Raw genomic sequence first — 18,597 nt, 5'->3', positions numbered from 1 at the left:
TCTTTCTCAATCGGATATAGTTCGTGGATGACGGTCGAGATCATACGCTCGTTTTTTATTTTCAAATCTACTGCGCATTTTGATTTACGTGTTTATTTTCATGCTCACTTTATCAAGCAGAATGTGCACAGTTTACTGAGATAAACAGAGATCCAAAAGTAAAAGCTCCTTGTGGTGACCTGCATGTGTGTGTGTGTGTGTGTGTGTGTGTGTGTGTGTGTGTGTGTGTGTGTGTGTGTGTGTGTGGATGGATGCCTCGCCCTTGGTGCCAACCTCAGTGGTGATAAATGCGCTCTGTCCCTGCTCGCTCGTCGCCAAGGCCAGACTCTGTGAGGCTGTCTTTCAACGATAATGGTTGTGAGCGGGTGATAAAGCACAGGAGTGATGTACCTCAAGCCTCCAATGTGCCCCAGAGATTTCCTGAGATATTCTGTGGATGGGGTGAGGGTGTGGACACACACACACACACACACACACACACACACACACACACACACACACACCTCATGTCTCATGAGTGCGTTCTCTCCATCTTGCTTCTCGATCATGAAATATTGTTATGCGTTCATGTTCAGCTGCCGTGGTCATATATTTTCACTTCCTCTGCTACTGAGCTTTTTACTTCCTGGTTGCACTTTGTCTTTGCAGTTTCTGCGCTCGTGTGTTTTTCCCGCTTCTTCTGATCACTCTCACCTGTTTCCACTTTGCTGTCTCCTCCTTCTGCTTCTCCGCCTGTTTGCACTTCACCATCAGCCTCCTTTGTTTAAACTCTTCCTGTTCTTTACTCTTGTCAGCGACCACAAAATGGACGGCGTCTAGAAGCCACAGGGGCTAACAATTTAGCAAGCTAACCGGGGAGGTAACGTAAGGCAGGAAATACAAAAACAAAAACATTTGAACACAGCATATTTGTGACAGATGCATTTTTACCTTTTCAGTATCTGGGTAGAATGTTTGAGATGCACTTCCTGTAATCCTCTTGGATGGATTAAATGTTCCTTTTATTGTCGTGTTGAGATAACGTGATATAATACGAAGTGCTTATAAGTACGGATGCAACGACAGAGATCCTCCAAGCAAACTCGGTGTATATAGTGTTTACTCCAAGTTTAACATTGAACTCCATATTAAAAGGGAATTTTCTATTAACCCAAACAGACGTTTTGAAAAATATGAAGTACCGATCAAAGCAAAAACAAATAAAAAATGAGCAACACATAATGAAATATACACTCCACACTGGCCTTGTAGCCCTGAATGTTTTTTAATTTCCAGTCTGTTTATTATTCTGCATCACCTTCGTAGAAGTATATGCAAGGCCGCTTAGAGTGCGCTCTCTCATCCACATGAATATACAAGGAATGACAAGGAAGGAGCTCAGCATCTCGCTCGAGCACACAGATTTAACTTGGCACCATTTCACTATAAAATAACCTTTTCCTCAGTCAGCCTGTCACTCACAACAATACAGAAGCAATCTCCCGTACCGAACACGGTTTTCTCCTCTTCTGTTACCCAGAGTGCTGTTAAAACTCTCCGAGGACGGCTGTGTTCCACAAACCGGACGGGTCTCGCTGATGGAGTCAACAGTCAGGACGAGCACAGACAGCTCCGTGTGAAAAGTGACTCAGTGGTCCTTTCACAAACGATCTCTTCAAGGTCTGACATTGATACGACTCTGTGTAGGAGTTTCAAAAACACAGCCTTGGTTCTTTTAAAGCAATCACGATGCTAAAGTGACTTCTGCGTGATCTTTGAGAAGTTGGCAAGATGCTTTTGTCACTTTTGTAAACACCTACACTGATAACTCGATTGGTTCTTTTCCCTCGGCAACTGTTTTCATCCAGTCGAAGCAATTTCAAAAGCCATAAACCGCACGAGGCGATTATCAAATGTTTTCACACAATAACAGGAAAAAAACTGGACCATCCTTGATCCTCTGCTAGTAAATGTAACGGCTTCATCTTCACATTACTTTTTTTTTATTTTTATTTTTTTATGCTTAATGTCACATAAGTCTTCGTCATGGACAAAATAGGGCTATTTTCTGACCCACTGATGCAAACTAACTCCTTTATGTCACGGCGAAGAAGACGGGTGTAAAATGACGAGTGTCGTGATCACCCCAAATCACATGACCTATTGTGTTCACGCCACCATGTCAGCTGTCACTGTTCACAATCATTTCAAAGTGACTGAACATTGCATCGAAACATTTAATCGATTAAACTTTACTGACGCTAAAATGCTCCCAAGGTGCTTTGCATGAATCCTGAAACAGCCAGAACAGGCAATCAAATTTAAAAGGTTAAAATTTCACATACCTATATTATTAACTTATGATGTAGTTGGGGCTAAAATTGAATTATTTACACATCCAACAGACACAGACTGTCAGTAGCATCCATGTAAAGCCCAATATCTAGCTTTTAATTAGCTGCTACTTTCTCAATTTTATTCATCTATGGAAAAACAGGTCATTTTATAGAGCTTTATGTATATATGTATGTATGGGCACCAGTTATACCTGCAAAATGAGCACACTAAAAAAGAGAAGAACATTTTCAGTGTGCTCTCTCCATACTGAGCCAGACTCAGTTCCCTTGGTGGTTTTTCCACTGGGTTTTGGGACCACCTCCCCACCCACCCCGGGGCAGGAGGCTGATGGAAGCCGGTCCACACGGCCGGTGTGGGCCGTGGGGGTTGAGGCGGGGACCTGCCGGTCGGCAGCCGTGGGACTGGTGAGGACTGGTGACAGATGGGAGGGCAGGAACACAGAGTCCTTGAGTCTGCTCCTGCTGTTTCCTCTCTCTTACACTACCGCTTTTTTTTTTTTTTTTTCTGCATTATCTCCCGTTGGCTCGCTTGTTCTCACTGTTGCCTTTTTATGACATTTTTCTCCCTCTAAATGTGTTTCTTCTTCCCTTCTTATTGTCAAATGTTTCTTTATCTCTCAGTTTCCCCTTCTGTCGCTTCCTTTTAACTTTTCACTAGTATGGACTTTTTCAACCTCTGTTCTCTCTCTTAAATACACCTTGTTCTCTTTTATTCTCCAGTGCTCCTTTTCATCGTCGATCGTTCTGTGAACCACTCTTTGGTTCTTTTATTTGTCCTTGTCACCGATTTCCTCTTTTATTTTGACACTTTTTTTTTTCCCTCCCTGATGCAGTCTGATGTTTTCTCATCACATTTTTTAATTAGCTGTCGTAGAAATAATATTTTTTTTTATGCCATACAGTGATACTTTTTTCTGTTTTCATTTTTAGCTCTCTGGTCCTATTTTGCTTTCTTTTTTTTATTTTTTGCTGTCCTTCTTCAGAAGCCTTTGGGCTCCACAGGGGACACTTCTCATGTGGTGTCAACCAATCCATCAGCACGAAACATACAAGTCTCACACACACACACACACATTCATGAAATGCTCTTGGAGCCCAAATGCACCCGGAGGACACGCACTCGAGCTTACTTTAAACACAGAAATAAGTGCACCAACACAGAGCACACACACACCTCAAACACATAGAGGGAATTCAGACCTGTACATTTCATTCTCATTCTGCAGAACCACACACACACACACACACACACACACACACACACACACACACACAGTACCACTCACACTTCCACACTCTCTCTTCATGTTTTCACGCGCCCTCTAACTCTAAGACTGTTTTTTATATAACAGTCTAATTCACCTCTTGACCCGACCATCCGTGACTTCCAAACTTCTCTCCTTTTCAATTTCTGCTCGTCATCCTACGAAGCCTTTTTCTTTTTCAAAATTAGCCTCCAGGCTTTCAGCTGACCTAAAAAGTCCCTCTAAAGATGTAATGAGTAAGTTAGCATGCACAGCTCGCTCTCCACGTTCATGGCAGTGATGTATTATACTGTAGTATGGTATATTGCAGTGACTTGAAACATGCTTTTACAAACCCAAGCGGCATATCTCTATAAAACTGGAAATTACCATCCGTCAGGTAATTGGTCAGATTGGTCCAGACTGAAACAAGTATTATAAGGATTTGGAGCAGACATTCATGGTACCTAGAGCATGGACTCGGACTTTTCATCTGGCAAGAAGTGGGAAAAAAACGCTTTTAACAGGAATAAAACTCCCTTTTAACAGGAAAAGACCTCCAACAGAACCAGGCTCAGATATGGACGGTCATCTGACCTGTTTTCTAGAGGGGTGATCAGAGATGACTGATGGGAACTTCAGTGAAGGCAGAGATCATTGGGCCAATTAGGTGACGATAAGATTGTGAAAATCTTTATCTGCAGGGGTCTTTTCCTGCCATTTAAAACAAAATAAATTACTATCTACATCTCTGAAACACTAGAGTTCTGGAGAGGAATGAGTTATTCTTTGTCTTTTAATTAGGTACTTCTAATTAAGTACTTTAAAGCATGTTTCAGTGTTTTCCTAACCATAGCCGAGGCTCTCAATTCTGACTCTGGAGCTTTCTCACTGCGCTGCTCCCAGACTCCACAGCTGGCAGCTTCTGATGACACCAAGGCTTTTGGGACCGACAACTGTCTCCGACTTTTTCACAGTAACTTTGTCACAATCAGGCGAGCTAATTAGCCGTGAGCATCAAGATTATTCATGCGAACATTTGGGAGAGGCTGGCGTAGAAAAGCAGCAACATATGGAGAGACGAGACGGATCAATAACCAAGAGATAAAAATACATCAGTAGTAGACAGATAACATATCTGTCTGATATTTCAGCCCATGTAAACTGAAAAAGACCCAATTTGGCCAAAACTTGTTAGCTAGAATGGTCCAGCCCACTGGAGTGTAGACATACTGTTATGAATAGAAAATTAAGGAGCAATTTTAATGAAAGTACGATGGTGCTCTCCAATCTAAGGTAAGAATAGTTCACGTTGAACGAAGGCAGGAAGATATATCTAATAAAGGTGAAGCTCAAACAATGTAACACTGTGTGTCGTGCTCTATTTTAATTTGTAGCTGCCGACTCCAAAGTTGAACAAGTTTTAATTGAGAAAGTTTTCTCCGTTTGGCTCGGCCACAGGAGAATATATTATCCCTGAAGTGATGAAGTATGGTCGCCCTCAGTTTCTGTGAAGATTGCTACTAATACAGTATTTGGGAAATCCCCTCAAGCTGTAAACAGAGAGAAAGTTTACAGTCCTATTCAGCAGTTTTACTTTATCCCGGGGCACAGAAAAAAATCTTTAAGACGCATTTTTATGAGTGTTACCGCCAGATAGTAACCAAACTCTTTATGGATGCATAGAAATATGTTATTAATAATGAAACATCAGACTTCCTTGGAGCCTGCAAGGAAAGGATTCGATAGCCTCCAGAATATGGAGATCATAGAGAGAACAGCAGAGAGAAAACAGAGATAGTGTCTGACTCCTTGATAATTATTGTTGTCTTTAACAAAACAATGAATTCTTAAACGTTATTTGCTGGTCTCAGTTATTATCACACTTTGAATATGAGCTGAATCTGAGGCCACCGCTTTTAATTGAAGTCAACAAACACCTAAAGATTAAAACAGGGTTTATATTTATATATTATTCATGTTTTATTTATCAAGTGTAGCTGACTTGTTTTCCCTTTTGCTTAACGGTACTTTAGGTACACTAAAGTTCATGCATTGTTTATAAGTCATAGAAATAGACTGCACCAATTGGCTGCCAAAGATGGACAGGTGATTGATGAGTCTCTAAACCCTCCATAGACCTCATCTCTGAGAGAGACAGAACTCTGTGCTGGCAAACTTTCAGGAAGTTTGTGTGGGGGCGGGCCTGAGAAAGTTTTAAACTTCATATTTGGTCACTGTCCTACTTATAATATGACTGCAGTACCTTGAATTCATAAAAATACAAGCAGCAAGTCTAAAGTAACAATTATACTTTTGTGTTGAACAATCCCTCCTTCCAAAAAAGAAAAAGAAAACCAGTGAACACTGACGATCAATAACTTTAGGATGTTATGTAATGCACTTAATAATAAGAAAACAAGTACAGCTGGTGATGACAAGCACATGTTTAAATCATGTTTTATCTTGAGGTCATGACTTTATATATCTAATTAATTGAATTAATGTTAAGTGATTGACTACATCTTATTTGCACTGTATGGACTCCACGCCGACGGCCACAAAATGCAAATCACTTTACCGTATATCTTACGCTGACATGAGAAAGTCCCGAGATTAATGAAGGTGATACATTCTTGGCATGACAACATGTTATGTGTCGTGTAACAAGTCACTTAAAACACATTAATTAACAGTCACCCTGTCAACATGGCAATCTAGAACTGCTGCCAAGAACCTCAAGTTCACCACTGTATCATCAATTTCACTGCTCAACCAGATGGCTGTGTCGTTAAGTTTTTTTTCCCTCCAGAGAGCCTTGCGAGGCTCAGCATTGCAGCCGAGCACTGACCGACCGGGGCGGAGACAGAGGCTCTAATAAGGAAAGGACAGTTTGCTGGACTGAGGGCAGGGTGAGAGCTAGGTGTATTTCACATGTGCCCGCTGTGGTCCGGGAGGTCCAGTTCTCATTAAAATCAATTTCTTCCCTGCGAGTTGGAACGGAACAGAGAGTCACGGGTTCAGCCTTCATCGGGCCGCTGGCTTGTTTCCAGCCACTGAGCTGGAAGCGAAGAGCTAATACCCCTGCCGTGAGAACACACAGGCGGAGCCCCGTGGAAAGGCAATGTGCAGAAGCACTGCAGTAGCGGCTCGGCATGCAGGCTGACACTCAAGATTGGGCTGTGCGATATCCTAAATTGAACTTTGACTTTTTCAAGTTGTTACCACTTATATTATAATGACAGGTTTTGTTTTTAAGAGTTTTACTTAACCGGTAAAAGTACCAATGTTCTCTGTCTTGGTGTGAGTGTATCTGTGTGTTAAACAAAAATGACGTGTCGATAAAGCATCCATGACTGAATAACGGCAGTAAGACAGCTTGTGTTTTGAAGTTACATTTTCCAGGATAGACTTCCACTTTGACAGCTTTGATGATGTGCACACACAAGCAGATATTTTTCATGGTGGTTTTTTGGACATTCAGTGCAAATGTTTAAATATTCCTTCTCTCTCCATCTGTGTGTGGTTACTACAGTACAGTTCATGTTACGTTCAGACTCCCTACATAAAAGGTTCTCAGACTGGAACTTAATATTGAATTATACAATAATTCCTAGGGGGCACCGAGATAGGACAAAACACATCATCCATGCAAAATTGATGCCTGTAGCACGCACCAGATGCTCCACACAGACACAAGTAGTAGTCGAGACAGAGTGGTCTGTCAGCACCTGCTACAGCTTTGCCAACGCCAGCGGGCCTTTTAATAAGCATTAGTTAAGAGATAGCGTCATTAAAATGACTATTTGGCATCTTTCTAGTCTCTCTTTTACTCGTCCTTAAAAATACAGAATCCAAAGGTTTCACCGGTGACATGTAAACGTCGTCGACGTTTACATTCAAGATAGGAATCGATGCGGTGAAGTGAGAGAATATTTAATCGGCAATCATCGGCATCAAAAGTGAGCAGATAAGGAACACAACACAACCTTCAGCTATAAGAAACATGGAATATTATCTTTTTACCACATGCTTCATCTCTTGTTTCGCATATCTGACGTGCAGACACGAGATGAGATGAGCAGTAGAAGGAGCCCCAGTGTCGGTTTGTTATGGTCCTTCAGAGCGGCGCTACGTGCCTTTTGTTCTCAGAGTCTTAACCCTCGATCCAAGTGGACACTTGACACGAGGATGTAAATTCCTGCTTGAGACAGCAAAGGCCAAAGAGAGCAGAACAAAGGCAATCAGGAGAATTGCTAATAATTTATTGTAGCGTCTTTTATCTCCCGGCTCTTGTTCGTGGCACTCACCTCTTGTTCTCTCTGTTGTCAGACCCTTTTGTCTTTGGTTCAGTGGAGGGCACTTTGTCCTGCTCGTTCACAGGGCCTGAGAGAGGACTCAAAACACAAACCGATATCTCTTGAATTATCCAAATCTTAGATGTACCACTGAGCAACAGGCCAAAATGCTGGGATCCATTAGGACAAAATTACTCGTGATTAGCCAGACTTGTATATTAAAAGGTCTGACGTTTGTTTCATCTAACACTTTTCTCTCCCTCTCTGTCACCATCAACAACAGGGGCCACCAAAGACATGGGCAAGATGCTCGGTGGAGAGGAGGAGAAAGACCCTGATGCTGCGAAAAAAGAGGAGGAAAGACAAGAAGCGCTGAGGCAACAGGAAGAGGAGAGGAAGGCCAAATATGCAAAAATGGAGGCAGAGAGAGAAAACCTCCGACAGGGCATCAGGGATAAGGTAAAAAAAAAAAAAATACTTCAGTACTTCCAACTCTAATAGAGCTGCACAAGGTAATATTTAGAGGATTGCTCCTTTGTTTCTTACCTACAAAACCACTGCACAGCATCACTGGGTGAAATGGACGACTCAGCATTGTCTAATACAAATATTGATCTTATACTACAAAGTTGTATAGCAGCTAATATATTTCAACCCAGTTTCACAGCAAAGCGTGAAATAGACACGCCAGTCCACTAAGGCAAAATGTGAGATAGCCACGCTTGGCGATGTTTAGGCGTGACAGTTACACGTTATGCTGTAGTCAACCGGCGTGTCTATGACACGCTTTGTAGGTGTGAAACTTACACGCACATAAATGTAACATGAAAAAGGATCATGTGACCGTGGTGCCGCAACAGAGGTCCTGAGACCAGGTACAAGGGACATTTTTAATAACAGACTGCCATGCTGGACGATGGGGTTCGAATCCAGGAGCTGAAACGATTGTTCTTTAATTTTGGATTTTTTTTAACGCTAACCATGTGGTTATTTCCTAGCCCCAACCATGTGTTTTTGCTCATGGTTTTGTTTTCCTTTAAGTCACACGCGCATCCACTACAGCAAAACGTGTAAATGTTCAAGTGTAACTGTCCCATTAGTTTTCCTACAAAATATTGTAGGAACAGAGTTGTATTGCCAAAAACATCTGCCGGCTGCAAATCAGGTCAATGAGAGCAAAGTGGTGAAGTTACAGGACATAAAATCAAACCAATGAGCTGGAGGATGCTAAGCTGTTTCTCTACAGCTGAGAGAAACTGCAAAGTTGATGAACACTCTCTAAGGGCCATTGCCCACGTTTTCTAAACATTGTCTTTCACCCATTGTTAATATAAATACATAATTTAGTGCAGCTTCGAATAAAGAAAAGATTATGCTGGCATGAAGCATGAGGCAGGAGGAAGCATTGCACTGAAACAATTACTGCTGAAAACATTAATGCAAGAAGCATTATGTTCCACCCAAAACTAATTAGCCAGGGAGACAGGGTTGCTTCTATTCAGAAAAAAAAAAAGCTGCCTTACATTAGTCTATTTGCTGCAGTCTGGTCCAGGTCATAAAATGAGATTACTAGACGCACAGATCGCTAAAAATATTCTCAGCACGAGTCTAATTTCCAGTTTCACAGGGATTTTATTTTTTTGTCTTACTGACCCCCCTTTTTTCTTTTTTTTTTTCACCAAGACTATCTTGTCTTTGATAAATTCATGTTCAATATTTAATTAATCAGTAATTAAATTTTAAATGATAGTATTAAAGTGTCTGCAGCTGGCAGTGAAATATTCTCCTTCAGACTGCTAATAACACACTGAATATTTGACTTGAGTGCTCTTTGAGGGCTTTCGGGCTGACTTTAAAACTTTTTCATGTGTAGCCCTTGTAAAACTATCAGTGGAGTTTGGGGATCAGCTCTGAACTCCACTGAGTGGCCGTGACTTTTTTTTTCTTTTGAAACAATTGTGGAAGAAGAAAGAAGAGGGGAGAGAGAGCACGATATGACAGCATATCTCCGGGAAGTGTTTGATTATAGCGAGTGGAGAGGGGCTGACTAAGCGTGACTGTCTTCACTTCAACTGATGCAAGCCTTTGTTACTGTGGAACAAGCGCAAGAGAGAGAGAGAGAGAGAGAGAGAGAGAGAGAGAGAGAGAGAGAGGCTGAGTGATACAGATTGCAAGAGACTGAGACGGAGCAGCATGAAGGGAAGGCAGAGAGCAAACAATGGGAATAGAGGGAGATCCAGAAGAGATATCCATCAACCGGTCGCATCAGTGTGTTTTTCTGTCATAAAACCAGGAAGAAAGGTTTCTCAGAAAAAAATACTTTTGATTCTCAAATGTTTTTGGGAAGAAGTGGTTTCAACCATCAAGCCAATCAGGATGCTTCGTTACATCTGCCCTACCCAAAGTTTTTCTTTTTCAAAGAACCACATTCTAGTGGTAAACATCACATTAATATTAAAAGCATAGCAGCTAATGCAATGCAGCTGCAGATGAATGCAATTTCTTATAGTGGCATGAAAGTCAAACAATAACCCCCTGAAATATCTTCATTATTAAAGCTGCCTGTGAAGAACTGTGCTAAAATTTTGACTTGTTAAATAATGCAACTGCATATGTTTCGCAAAATTTGAGAGGCATGCAGGATTGCAGCTACGATTTAAGGACCCTGATGATCAGGGCTGTAGTTCGATTAGAGCGCATCTGTGATGCACACACAAGGCTCAGTTGTGGCTCCTGTTCCTACTAGTTGACATAGTCAATAATGTATACTTCCATCGCCTTCATTTAATGAAGTCATCCATAATGTAATCACACTATTTTCAATGGTTGTTTGTGATTAATAATCCAGTGCTATTTTCCAATTTCAGTTTTTTCAGATGTTTACTGTATAAAAAAATTGAATATAACAAAACTATAACACAAAGACGAACATGGGAATTGTACGAAAGGAAAAAGTGCAAGGCACTCAATATATAGTCTCTTTTATTGGTATCTGTATATTCATGTCTTCTTTTTTTGTTCTCGTTATCCTTCTACACATGTTGTACTTTGTATATCAGCCTCTTGTTTAAGTGTTGGAAATTATCAAGTGCCTGCAATCATCCTGATTTTACTAAAGGGGCAGTTTGTGTGCTGAGATTTAAACTCCGAAGAAGACTATTTGTGCCGCTGCACAAGAGTTGTAACCCAGTTTTGTTTTAACATGTAAAAACTCCTTGTTTTTGGAATTTCTACATGAAATCTGAATAAAGGTGGGGTTTTTTTGTTTAGTTTTTTTTGCCAGAAGAGTGCCTTGGACTTTTTTACCTTATTTTTTGTGTTCCCTACCAAAGAGCACCTTCATCACACTCAGGACCTTTTCCTTTTTAAAAACATGGGAATTGGTTGAACTGGTCTAATGGTATTTTAGTGCTGACGATAAAGATCAATCCAAGTTAGATATAATCTCTCCTCCCTGTCTTCTAATGATATTTTTATTCTCTGATGCTCTTTGTTCGATTGCCCAACATCGACCGAGTGAAACAGTTTTTTTTTTTTTTTTTTTACAATATCTGATTTGACATTGATGGCTGTCACGGTATGTTTAAGGAAAAATATCTGTGTGATAAGGATCAGAGAGTGGCATGTTATTGGCTGACTGGGTATAAAGAAGTTAGCTGAGAAGAATCCGAACGGGCCTCGTTGGCTGCAGACCAAATCTTTTGAATCCTCTGTTGAGTGAAATGTTGGACCAGAATTACAGTAAAACTGAGTTTTAATCCCACAATCAGCCCCGACCAGCTACTGATCTTTGTCAGTGTGCAAAGTCTTTTATAAACACTCAGCTCTTTAATGTGTATTTATTTCCAAGACGGTCTTTTCATTTCTCAGTTGTTGTCAAGTCTTTAGGCTGTCACTCAAACCTCAGAGACTTTCTTTGGAGGCATTTCTAAGAAAAATATCACATACAGGCAAAAAGGATGGTTTAGTGATGGCAGCATATATTATTGAGCTAGATTTGTACTTTAATAAATGGCAAACATCTGTACCGTGGAAAAAACGACGTGTTTTTGCAACAGACATTAACTACCGTTCCCTCCACAGCAAGACTCGTCTAAGCTTGTGTCTTTACAGTGGAAATGGACACTACTGGTCCTCCTTTAAGATATTTACTGCTCCACAATCACATTAACTCGTGTCTGGGAAAGCAGCAAAGAGGTCACAGAGGAGTGCGGCTCATTTTCCATATCTGTGCCTCTCGATCAACCACCACTCAGCCTGCATGGTGACCTTCCTGTACTCCACAACCTTTTCCTTGCAGTCCAGCTGTATTGATTTTGCACAAACTTGGATTGCAAATGCACAAAATATACTTTAATGAGCACAAATGTACAGACTGGATGCCAAAATAGAATACAAGTTCCTGGTTTCAGAACTGAAACTAATCCAATCAGTTCGCCATCTGTTTGGATTCATCAAGGCTTCAGGTTCAATTACAAATGTAGTGTTTGAACTGACATGCTGCATTAGTAGTAAATTGTTTTAGGCTGTCCAGATTTGTTTGTTTCATTTTGTAGTCATTGTGCATTGTTAGGTTTTTTGGTTTTTTTTTGGCACACCAACAGTAAAAATACTAAATTACTTCCTGTTATTGCAATAATGGAGCATTTCTGTTAACTGAGAGTTGAGGTGCCAGCTGAGTGATATCATCAATCAATGAAGAGCAATTTGCCTTCACATAATAACGTCCTACTAAACTGATTTAGTATCATTTCTTTACTGAAGAGAGGAGCATTTCAGTGAAGGTGCAGGTGAAACAGATTTCACAGCTGATGTTGTTCTCTCTCATGTTTTTAAAAAGCAATTTTGTGCTCTGCCCTAAACGCACTCTTGATTTAATAGAAGTCCGGTGAGGCTCAAGGTTTGTGAGCTAATTGTTGTCCAGGACACCTGCTGAGTGCCTCTGTAATTGCTCCATAAAATTTTAGAATTAGAGCCAGCAGCCGTTAAAGCTTCCATTTACAGCCACAAACAGACAAAACAACCTCAATTTCTTTTTAGTTTTAACTCTACATTTAATTGCAGAAATCCATTTTAACTGCTGTTCTTACAGGACCCAAAATATTACACTATACACTGCACTTAATGTATGAAGCTAATACAAACAAATGAATACTTCTGAATTACTTTGCAAGAGTGGTATCTGTTTTCAAACCAAATTACCAAAAATTTTAGAAATGTGATACAAAATGTGTGATGTAAAACTTTCCTGTTGGTCGGTCCCCTGGCGTTATTATACTACTACTATATATGTATGCTCACTAGTCCTTGTACATAGGAATGGGTACAACTTTAGTGGATCAATAGAGCACTTCAAAATAAAAAATAATAGAAGAAAGTGAGCAAAGGCCCTTCTCGTCTCTAGTGGTGTGTTGGCCTTTTGGAATACTGAAACAAATCCCAGTGGGCCATTAAAAGAATCCATTAAGTTTTTTTCCGGCTGTGTGCCTGTCATTCAGGGTGCACAAGAGCATGTTGTGGGTCACCTTCGTCCAGCAGATACATGCAGCTCTGAATTTCTTTCCCAGTAAATTTTGTATTTTTTAAAATGGCCTACACTTTCTTCTGCAACAACCACAGACAGTAAAACTTGGGTCATAATAAGTTTTATAAGTTGCACACAACAAATGGGGTTGATTTTTGATGTTGGCAGTTTTTTGCAAAAGTACATTTACTCCTGACCATCTATTTTTAGATCCAACAAAAATATGAGACAAAACTCAGCACCGAGCTTGGAGAAAACACCCTGTCTGAAGACGGCTTTATATGTTTGTTTTTTTTCATTCTTCTTTCCTGTGCAGTATGGCATCAAGAAGAAGGAAGAGAAGGAAGCCGAGGCAGCGGCTGCTATGGAGCAGGCCTCCGAGGGCAGCCTCACCCGCCCGAAAAAGGCGGTTCCCACTGGCTGCGGCGACGAGGAGGAAGAGGAGAGCATCGTGGATACGGTCATGAAATTCATCCCGACACCACTCATGGATATGTTCAATAAAAAGTAACAGTGTTTTGGGTGAAACGTGATTAACTTCTTACAACGCTCATCTAATCAATGCTGTACCACCCTGGCCCACCCCAACCCGCAATCACACCTCTCTTCACCTCCCTCCCACCCCGCCAACCCAACTTTTAAGTGTCGTGGAATTGCGCAACGTGCCATGATTTTGTCCTCGAGTTAAACCATCGGGTCTCAGACAGTGATTCGTACTTTTGAACTTCTCAAAACAGAGCATCTTCTTTGATAACCGGTTATTATAATCGTATTTCTAAAAAAGTATGCAACACCTAGATCTAATGTCTTTACTTCAAGGCAAACTGATGCCATGTTTTCAAAATGTCCAGCACTTAGAAAAAGACCTGATATCACCCATCATCCACCCTTTTTGTTTGTAAATAGCCTCGGTTATATAAAAAACAAAGAGTACTATATACGAATGAAATATGACATATAACAAGATGACTAAGAGTATAAGCCATATTTTTAACTTTGAAGAAATTATCCAAATCATATCAAAATCTGAAATTTTCCTCTTATGTTCTTACTAATATTTGATACATAGTGTATATATAAAAAAAGCATTTTTATTGGTTCTCCGTTGTGAGGATTCACCCCATAAAAACTGTCCCTTATGTTCCCATTGATTTTACTGTGAATGTGTAATGTGAGCTCCGGTAAAGTCCAAGCAGCATCTGTAAACCCACAAAGGGAAGGAATTAATTTGAAATTAGACTTTTTTGTTGTTGTTTGTTTACTTTTTTTTTTTTTAAAGCATGCAGTAAATTGGTGTGAAGTGAAGTACATAAATGGATACCATTTCATTTGTTATGATGAAGCAAAATACATTGATATTTGAGGCAATAACTGGTTTTCCAATTTTATTTAATTGACATCCACCATGTACAGTAAGCGATAATTGACTTTGTGTCTAAAATGTTCTTCCATGGGGAAGACTATAGAGCTTCTCCATACATAAAGTTTGTCTGAAAGCAGTAACATAAAAATTCTAAAAATTCACTGGCTATACATGTTTGTGGTTTAAAAATTCAGTTGGATGTCCCGTGGCAGGTGTCGCATACTCTGCTTTCGCAATAGGACGTGTAAAAGTTTGACCAGGCTAGTTAATTTTTGAGTTGTGTTAACATTTTCATGACTTTTTTTGTAAGAAAAAAAATAAGTAAGAAATCCATTTCGCAAACACAACTATGTTGTGAACACATTATATGTGAACAGACAGTGACAATAGTGCAATATATTGTTCGAAATGAAGTTGTCCTGTGTCCGTTGGTTTTACTGATGGGAGCGTAGTCCCAAATCAGCAATAACAGACAATCTTCATTGTTGTGTGTTTAAAAGTTACTCCTTAATGTGTTTAGTCGTGTGTTGAAGACGCAGACGTGTCTACATGCTGTAGTAACGGTGACGCCTTTATAGGTCATGCATATTTAATTAAAAACAGAGAAAAGAGGGGAGGTGGGACGATTCGTTTCATGTCTTGAAAAATGTTAAGTCACAGAGCAACGAACACAACCAGGACTCGTGGCCAAAATTGCAAACCGAAAGGCAAATTGCACCGGAGGTTTTCACAAGTAGATGTTTACAAATCATGCAAAGAAATTTGCGGAAAAAAACGAGAAACTTAAAGCCCACGATCATACAAAAGAAAAAAAACATTTGCCGACTCTGCAGAGTCTACTCTTTCTTGCAGGTAAATGTGTAAAGGCACAAATTTAGAGACAAGAATGAACTCTAGTTTCTCTCCATATGCCTTGTTTTTTATTTCCCTTTCATTCCACAGTGTCTTGTTAAACATTCCAGATATTTCAGACATTCCACCAGACTTTTTTCTGGAAACACGCTGAATATTTACAGTAGGCCGCAGTAAATGCCTTTTTATTAAACAAGTACATCACAACAATATAACCTGAAAATTGTTGCTAGAGCGAATATAATGTATTGACTTGATGCATTCAAGAGCTATTATAGCTGCCATGTATAGAAAGAAAAAAAAAAAACCCACATGATGTTTTGAGGGAAATCTTAAATGTGCGGCTAGCAGTGATCAGTTAAATCTTGTGATACATTTTGTTGGAAAATGTTTTTGTGATCCTCTTGCACACAGTAGCTGTAGGTGTAATTAAGGGGTTTTAAAAAACACCTATTTAGCCACATTGTCAACAGTTTTTACATACAGAGCAGTGTATTCATGTGGCATAGACGAGGGAAATTAGCTTTCCACTGTGCATTGTGAGCTCGATAATATATATTTATATACATATTTAGATATATATACATACATATATATCTATATAAATAAATATATATGTATATTTATATATTCTTTATATATATATATATATATACATAACATAAAAAAGGCACAGTGTGGTGAGGTCACCTGTAGAGCACATGTATTGACCTTCCTGTGATTTTACTTGTCAACTGCCTTTGCCAGCCTCTGTTCGCAGATAGTTGGCAACCGTTAGCTGTTAGGCATTTTGGAATCATACATCACGCATCACGCACTCCCATTCCCATTATCAGAGCAATTATTCAATCAAACCAAAGAATAGTGCTGGTAGTAGTAAACAAGAGGTTTCATTCTTATTTAGTTGCTGCATATCTTTATTTATTTGTAAATTCTCAGGTATTCTACCTTTAAGTTTTACCAGATTAACCATAACTAGCCTTCTCTTCGTGCAAAATTAGCCTTCTCTGCTAACGAATTTAACGATTTCCTTGCCAGGGGCCTAGCGAGCCTTCAGCAACTTTTATTCAAACTCTTGTTTGGCCCAAGAATATTCTAGAAAAAAAAAGCTACAACGACTGCCCCTGAAAAGGACTCCCGTCGACAACACCTTAGCAGATATCGTTAGCGCGTTCAGGCAAATCAGTGAGTCTTTTTCCAAACTGGTGTGCTCTGAAATCAGATCACCCATCGCATCTCAACCCACTGACATCATCACACCCCGTCATAAACACATTGATCATCATTTTGTAAATTGATTGCGCTCCAAATGGCTTCTAGACCACTGCCCGAACAAACTGCCCGAGTCATGCGTAATCAATATTTTGTCGTCTGGTAGACGCCGTGTCAGAAACCCCACTGCAGTTAGAAGTCACTCATTAGTGCCGCTCATTCAGCCATTAATAGGATTATAAAAAAAAACTGCCTGAAAAGAAACATGGCACTTGAATAAATACTCCTTCGATGTGACTTGACTGTAACTGTCTGACGTTTTCTCTCTTCTTGCATCTGTCTTCCTCTGTTCTGTATGTTTTGAGAAGATGCTTACACTGGTGCAGTATTTTTTCTTTTTTTTTCTTTCTTTCGTGTCTGTAGCCAGTCCTGTTTCTGTCTTCTGGTGGTTTGGTATTTTGAGAAAAAACAAAAAAAAGAAGAAGAAAAAAAACAAAAAAAACATGTTCATTTGGTGCATTTTTTTTGTACTGCAAAAATCTTCACCCTCCTTCTCTTTCTCTCTCTCTCCCTATTTGTTGACAAAAATGTATGCATGCTTATGGTGTGCGATGTAGGCAAGGTTGTTGATATAATCGTTTTGTGTCCTCTGTGTTTCAAAGCTCCACCTGTTAGCCTCACTGCATGCCATTTTAGACGAATATTTCAGTCTGTAACTTTCCTGCAAAAATGGAATCACCGCACACTGAGAATAAAGTGATTTCATATAATTTTTCATCGTCTTGTGTTTCTGCATTCAAACTAATTCTGCAAGCAGTCCGTTGGCTACTGCTACCTCTGTGTAAAATTAAAAAAAAAAAAAAATTAAAAAACAATATGTAGAAGCAGTAGTAGAGACATGTAGTGTATTTCTGGTTTGGGAGGCAGGATCATCCCTGATTTGTGAGACTGAGACGTGACCTGCAGTCATGGATCATATCCCATTGCATGGCATTCGTAAAAGGAAGTATGTGCAAAAGACCTTCGATGTATATCACATGTTACTGTTTCTGTCAGTCAATCCTGTTTTTCATCTCGACATGACTGTTGTGCTTTTTTTTTTTTTTTTTACATTTTATTATTCTTATTTTTTTCTCAGAAGGAATTTCAACATCTATTCAATAAAAGCGAAAAGGGCTGTAAACAGAATGCACTGTGTCGTTCAAATCGTGATTGGCGAGGGAGACAAGATGCGTGATGGTGTCACAGTGAGTACACGGACATCAAAGCCATGCAAATGGCTTCTATCTCAACAGCAGTCGGTTTGTCATAAGTGGGCCTGTGATACGGGTATCGGAAAAAAACCTTTTACATCAAACAAATCCACTAAAAAGATAATGGAGGAGCGCCAAGCAAGGATCAGGGATGGCAATGACTTCTGAGTTGCATTTAATTCTAGCACAGAAAGGAGGCTGACGTCTAAAGGAAATTAAACGATTACGATGCCTTGACATTTTTGGAGTTTGGTGCTTATCTGAGATTTGGTTTGGATTTTAAAAACGGTTCTTCCAAAAGGTCGTGTCATTTATTTACCTTACAAAAACACACACCTTCTTTTTGAGAGTAGCAAAGTATTGAAAACAAATTTACATAGCTCTTCAGTTGTGGTATAAATTAATATTTCACTTGCCAGATACAGACAACATGGCTGCATACTGTTGCGCTTCAAAAAGCACGTGGTTTCTTGAGCAGTGTGGGGACGAAATCTTTCTCGCTGTCTGTTGCAACA

At 39.8% G+C, this 18,597-nt stretch overlaps 1 protein-coding gene across 4 annotated transcripts in view; it reads left to right on the top strand.

Moving 5' to 3' along the window:
* Positions 1-17,599, top strand: part of LOC138210383 (complexin-1-like) — a 52,458-nt gene extending 34,859 nt beyond the window's left edge. For all 4 annotated transcript variants that reach the window (XM_069169501.1, XM_069169502.1, XM_069169504.1 and 1 more), the window contains exons 3-4: positions 8,162-8,337; positions 13,719-17,599. In XM_069169501.1, coding sequence (XP_069025602.1) covers positions 8,162-8,337; positions 13,719-13,913 — 371 coding nt within the window. In that variant the 3' untranslated portion in view covers positions 13,914-17,599. The remainder of the gene's footprint in view (positions 1-8,161; positions 8,338-13,718) is intronic.
* Positions 17,600-18,597: the final 998 nt, after the last annotated feature.

The sequence above is a fragment of the Embiotoca jacksoni genome, unplaced genomic scaffold (assembly GCF_022577435.1).
Source record: "Embiotoca jacksoni isolate LCO1_2020_lvr unplaced genomic scaffold, fEmbJac1.0.p SCAF_45, whole genome shotgun sequence".
Classification (NCBI taxonomy): domain Eukaryota; kingdom Metazoa; phylum Chordata; class Actinopteri; family Embiotocidae; genus Embiotoca; species Embiotoca jacksoni.
Note: the sequence above shows the minus strand (reverse complement) of the source record. Positions and strands in the feature narration are given on the sequence as shown.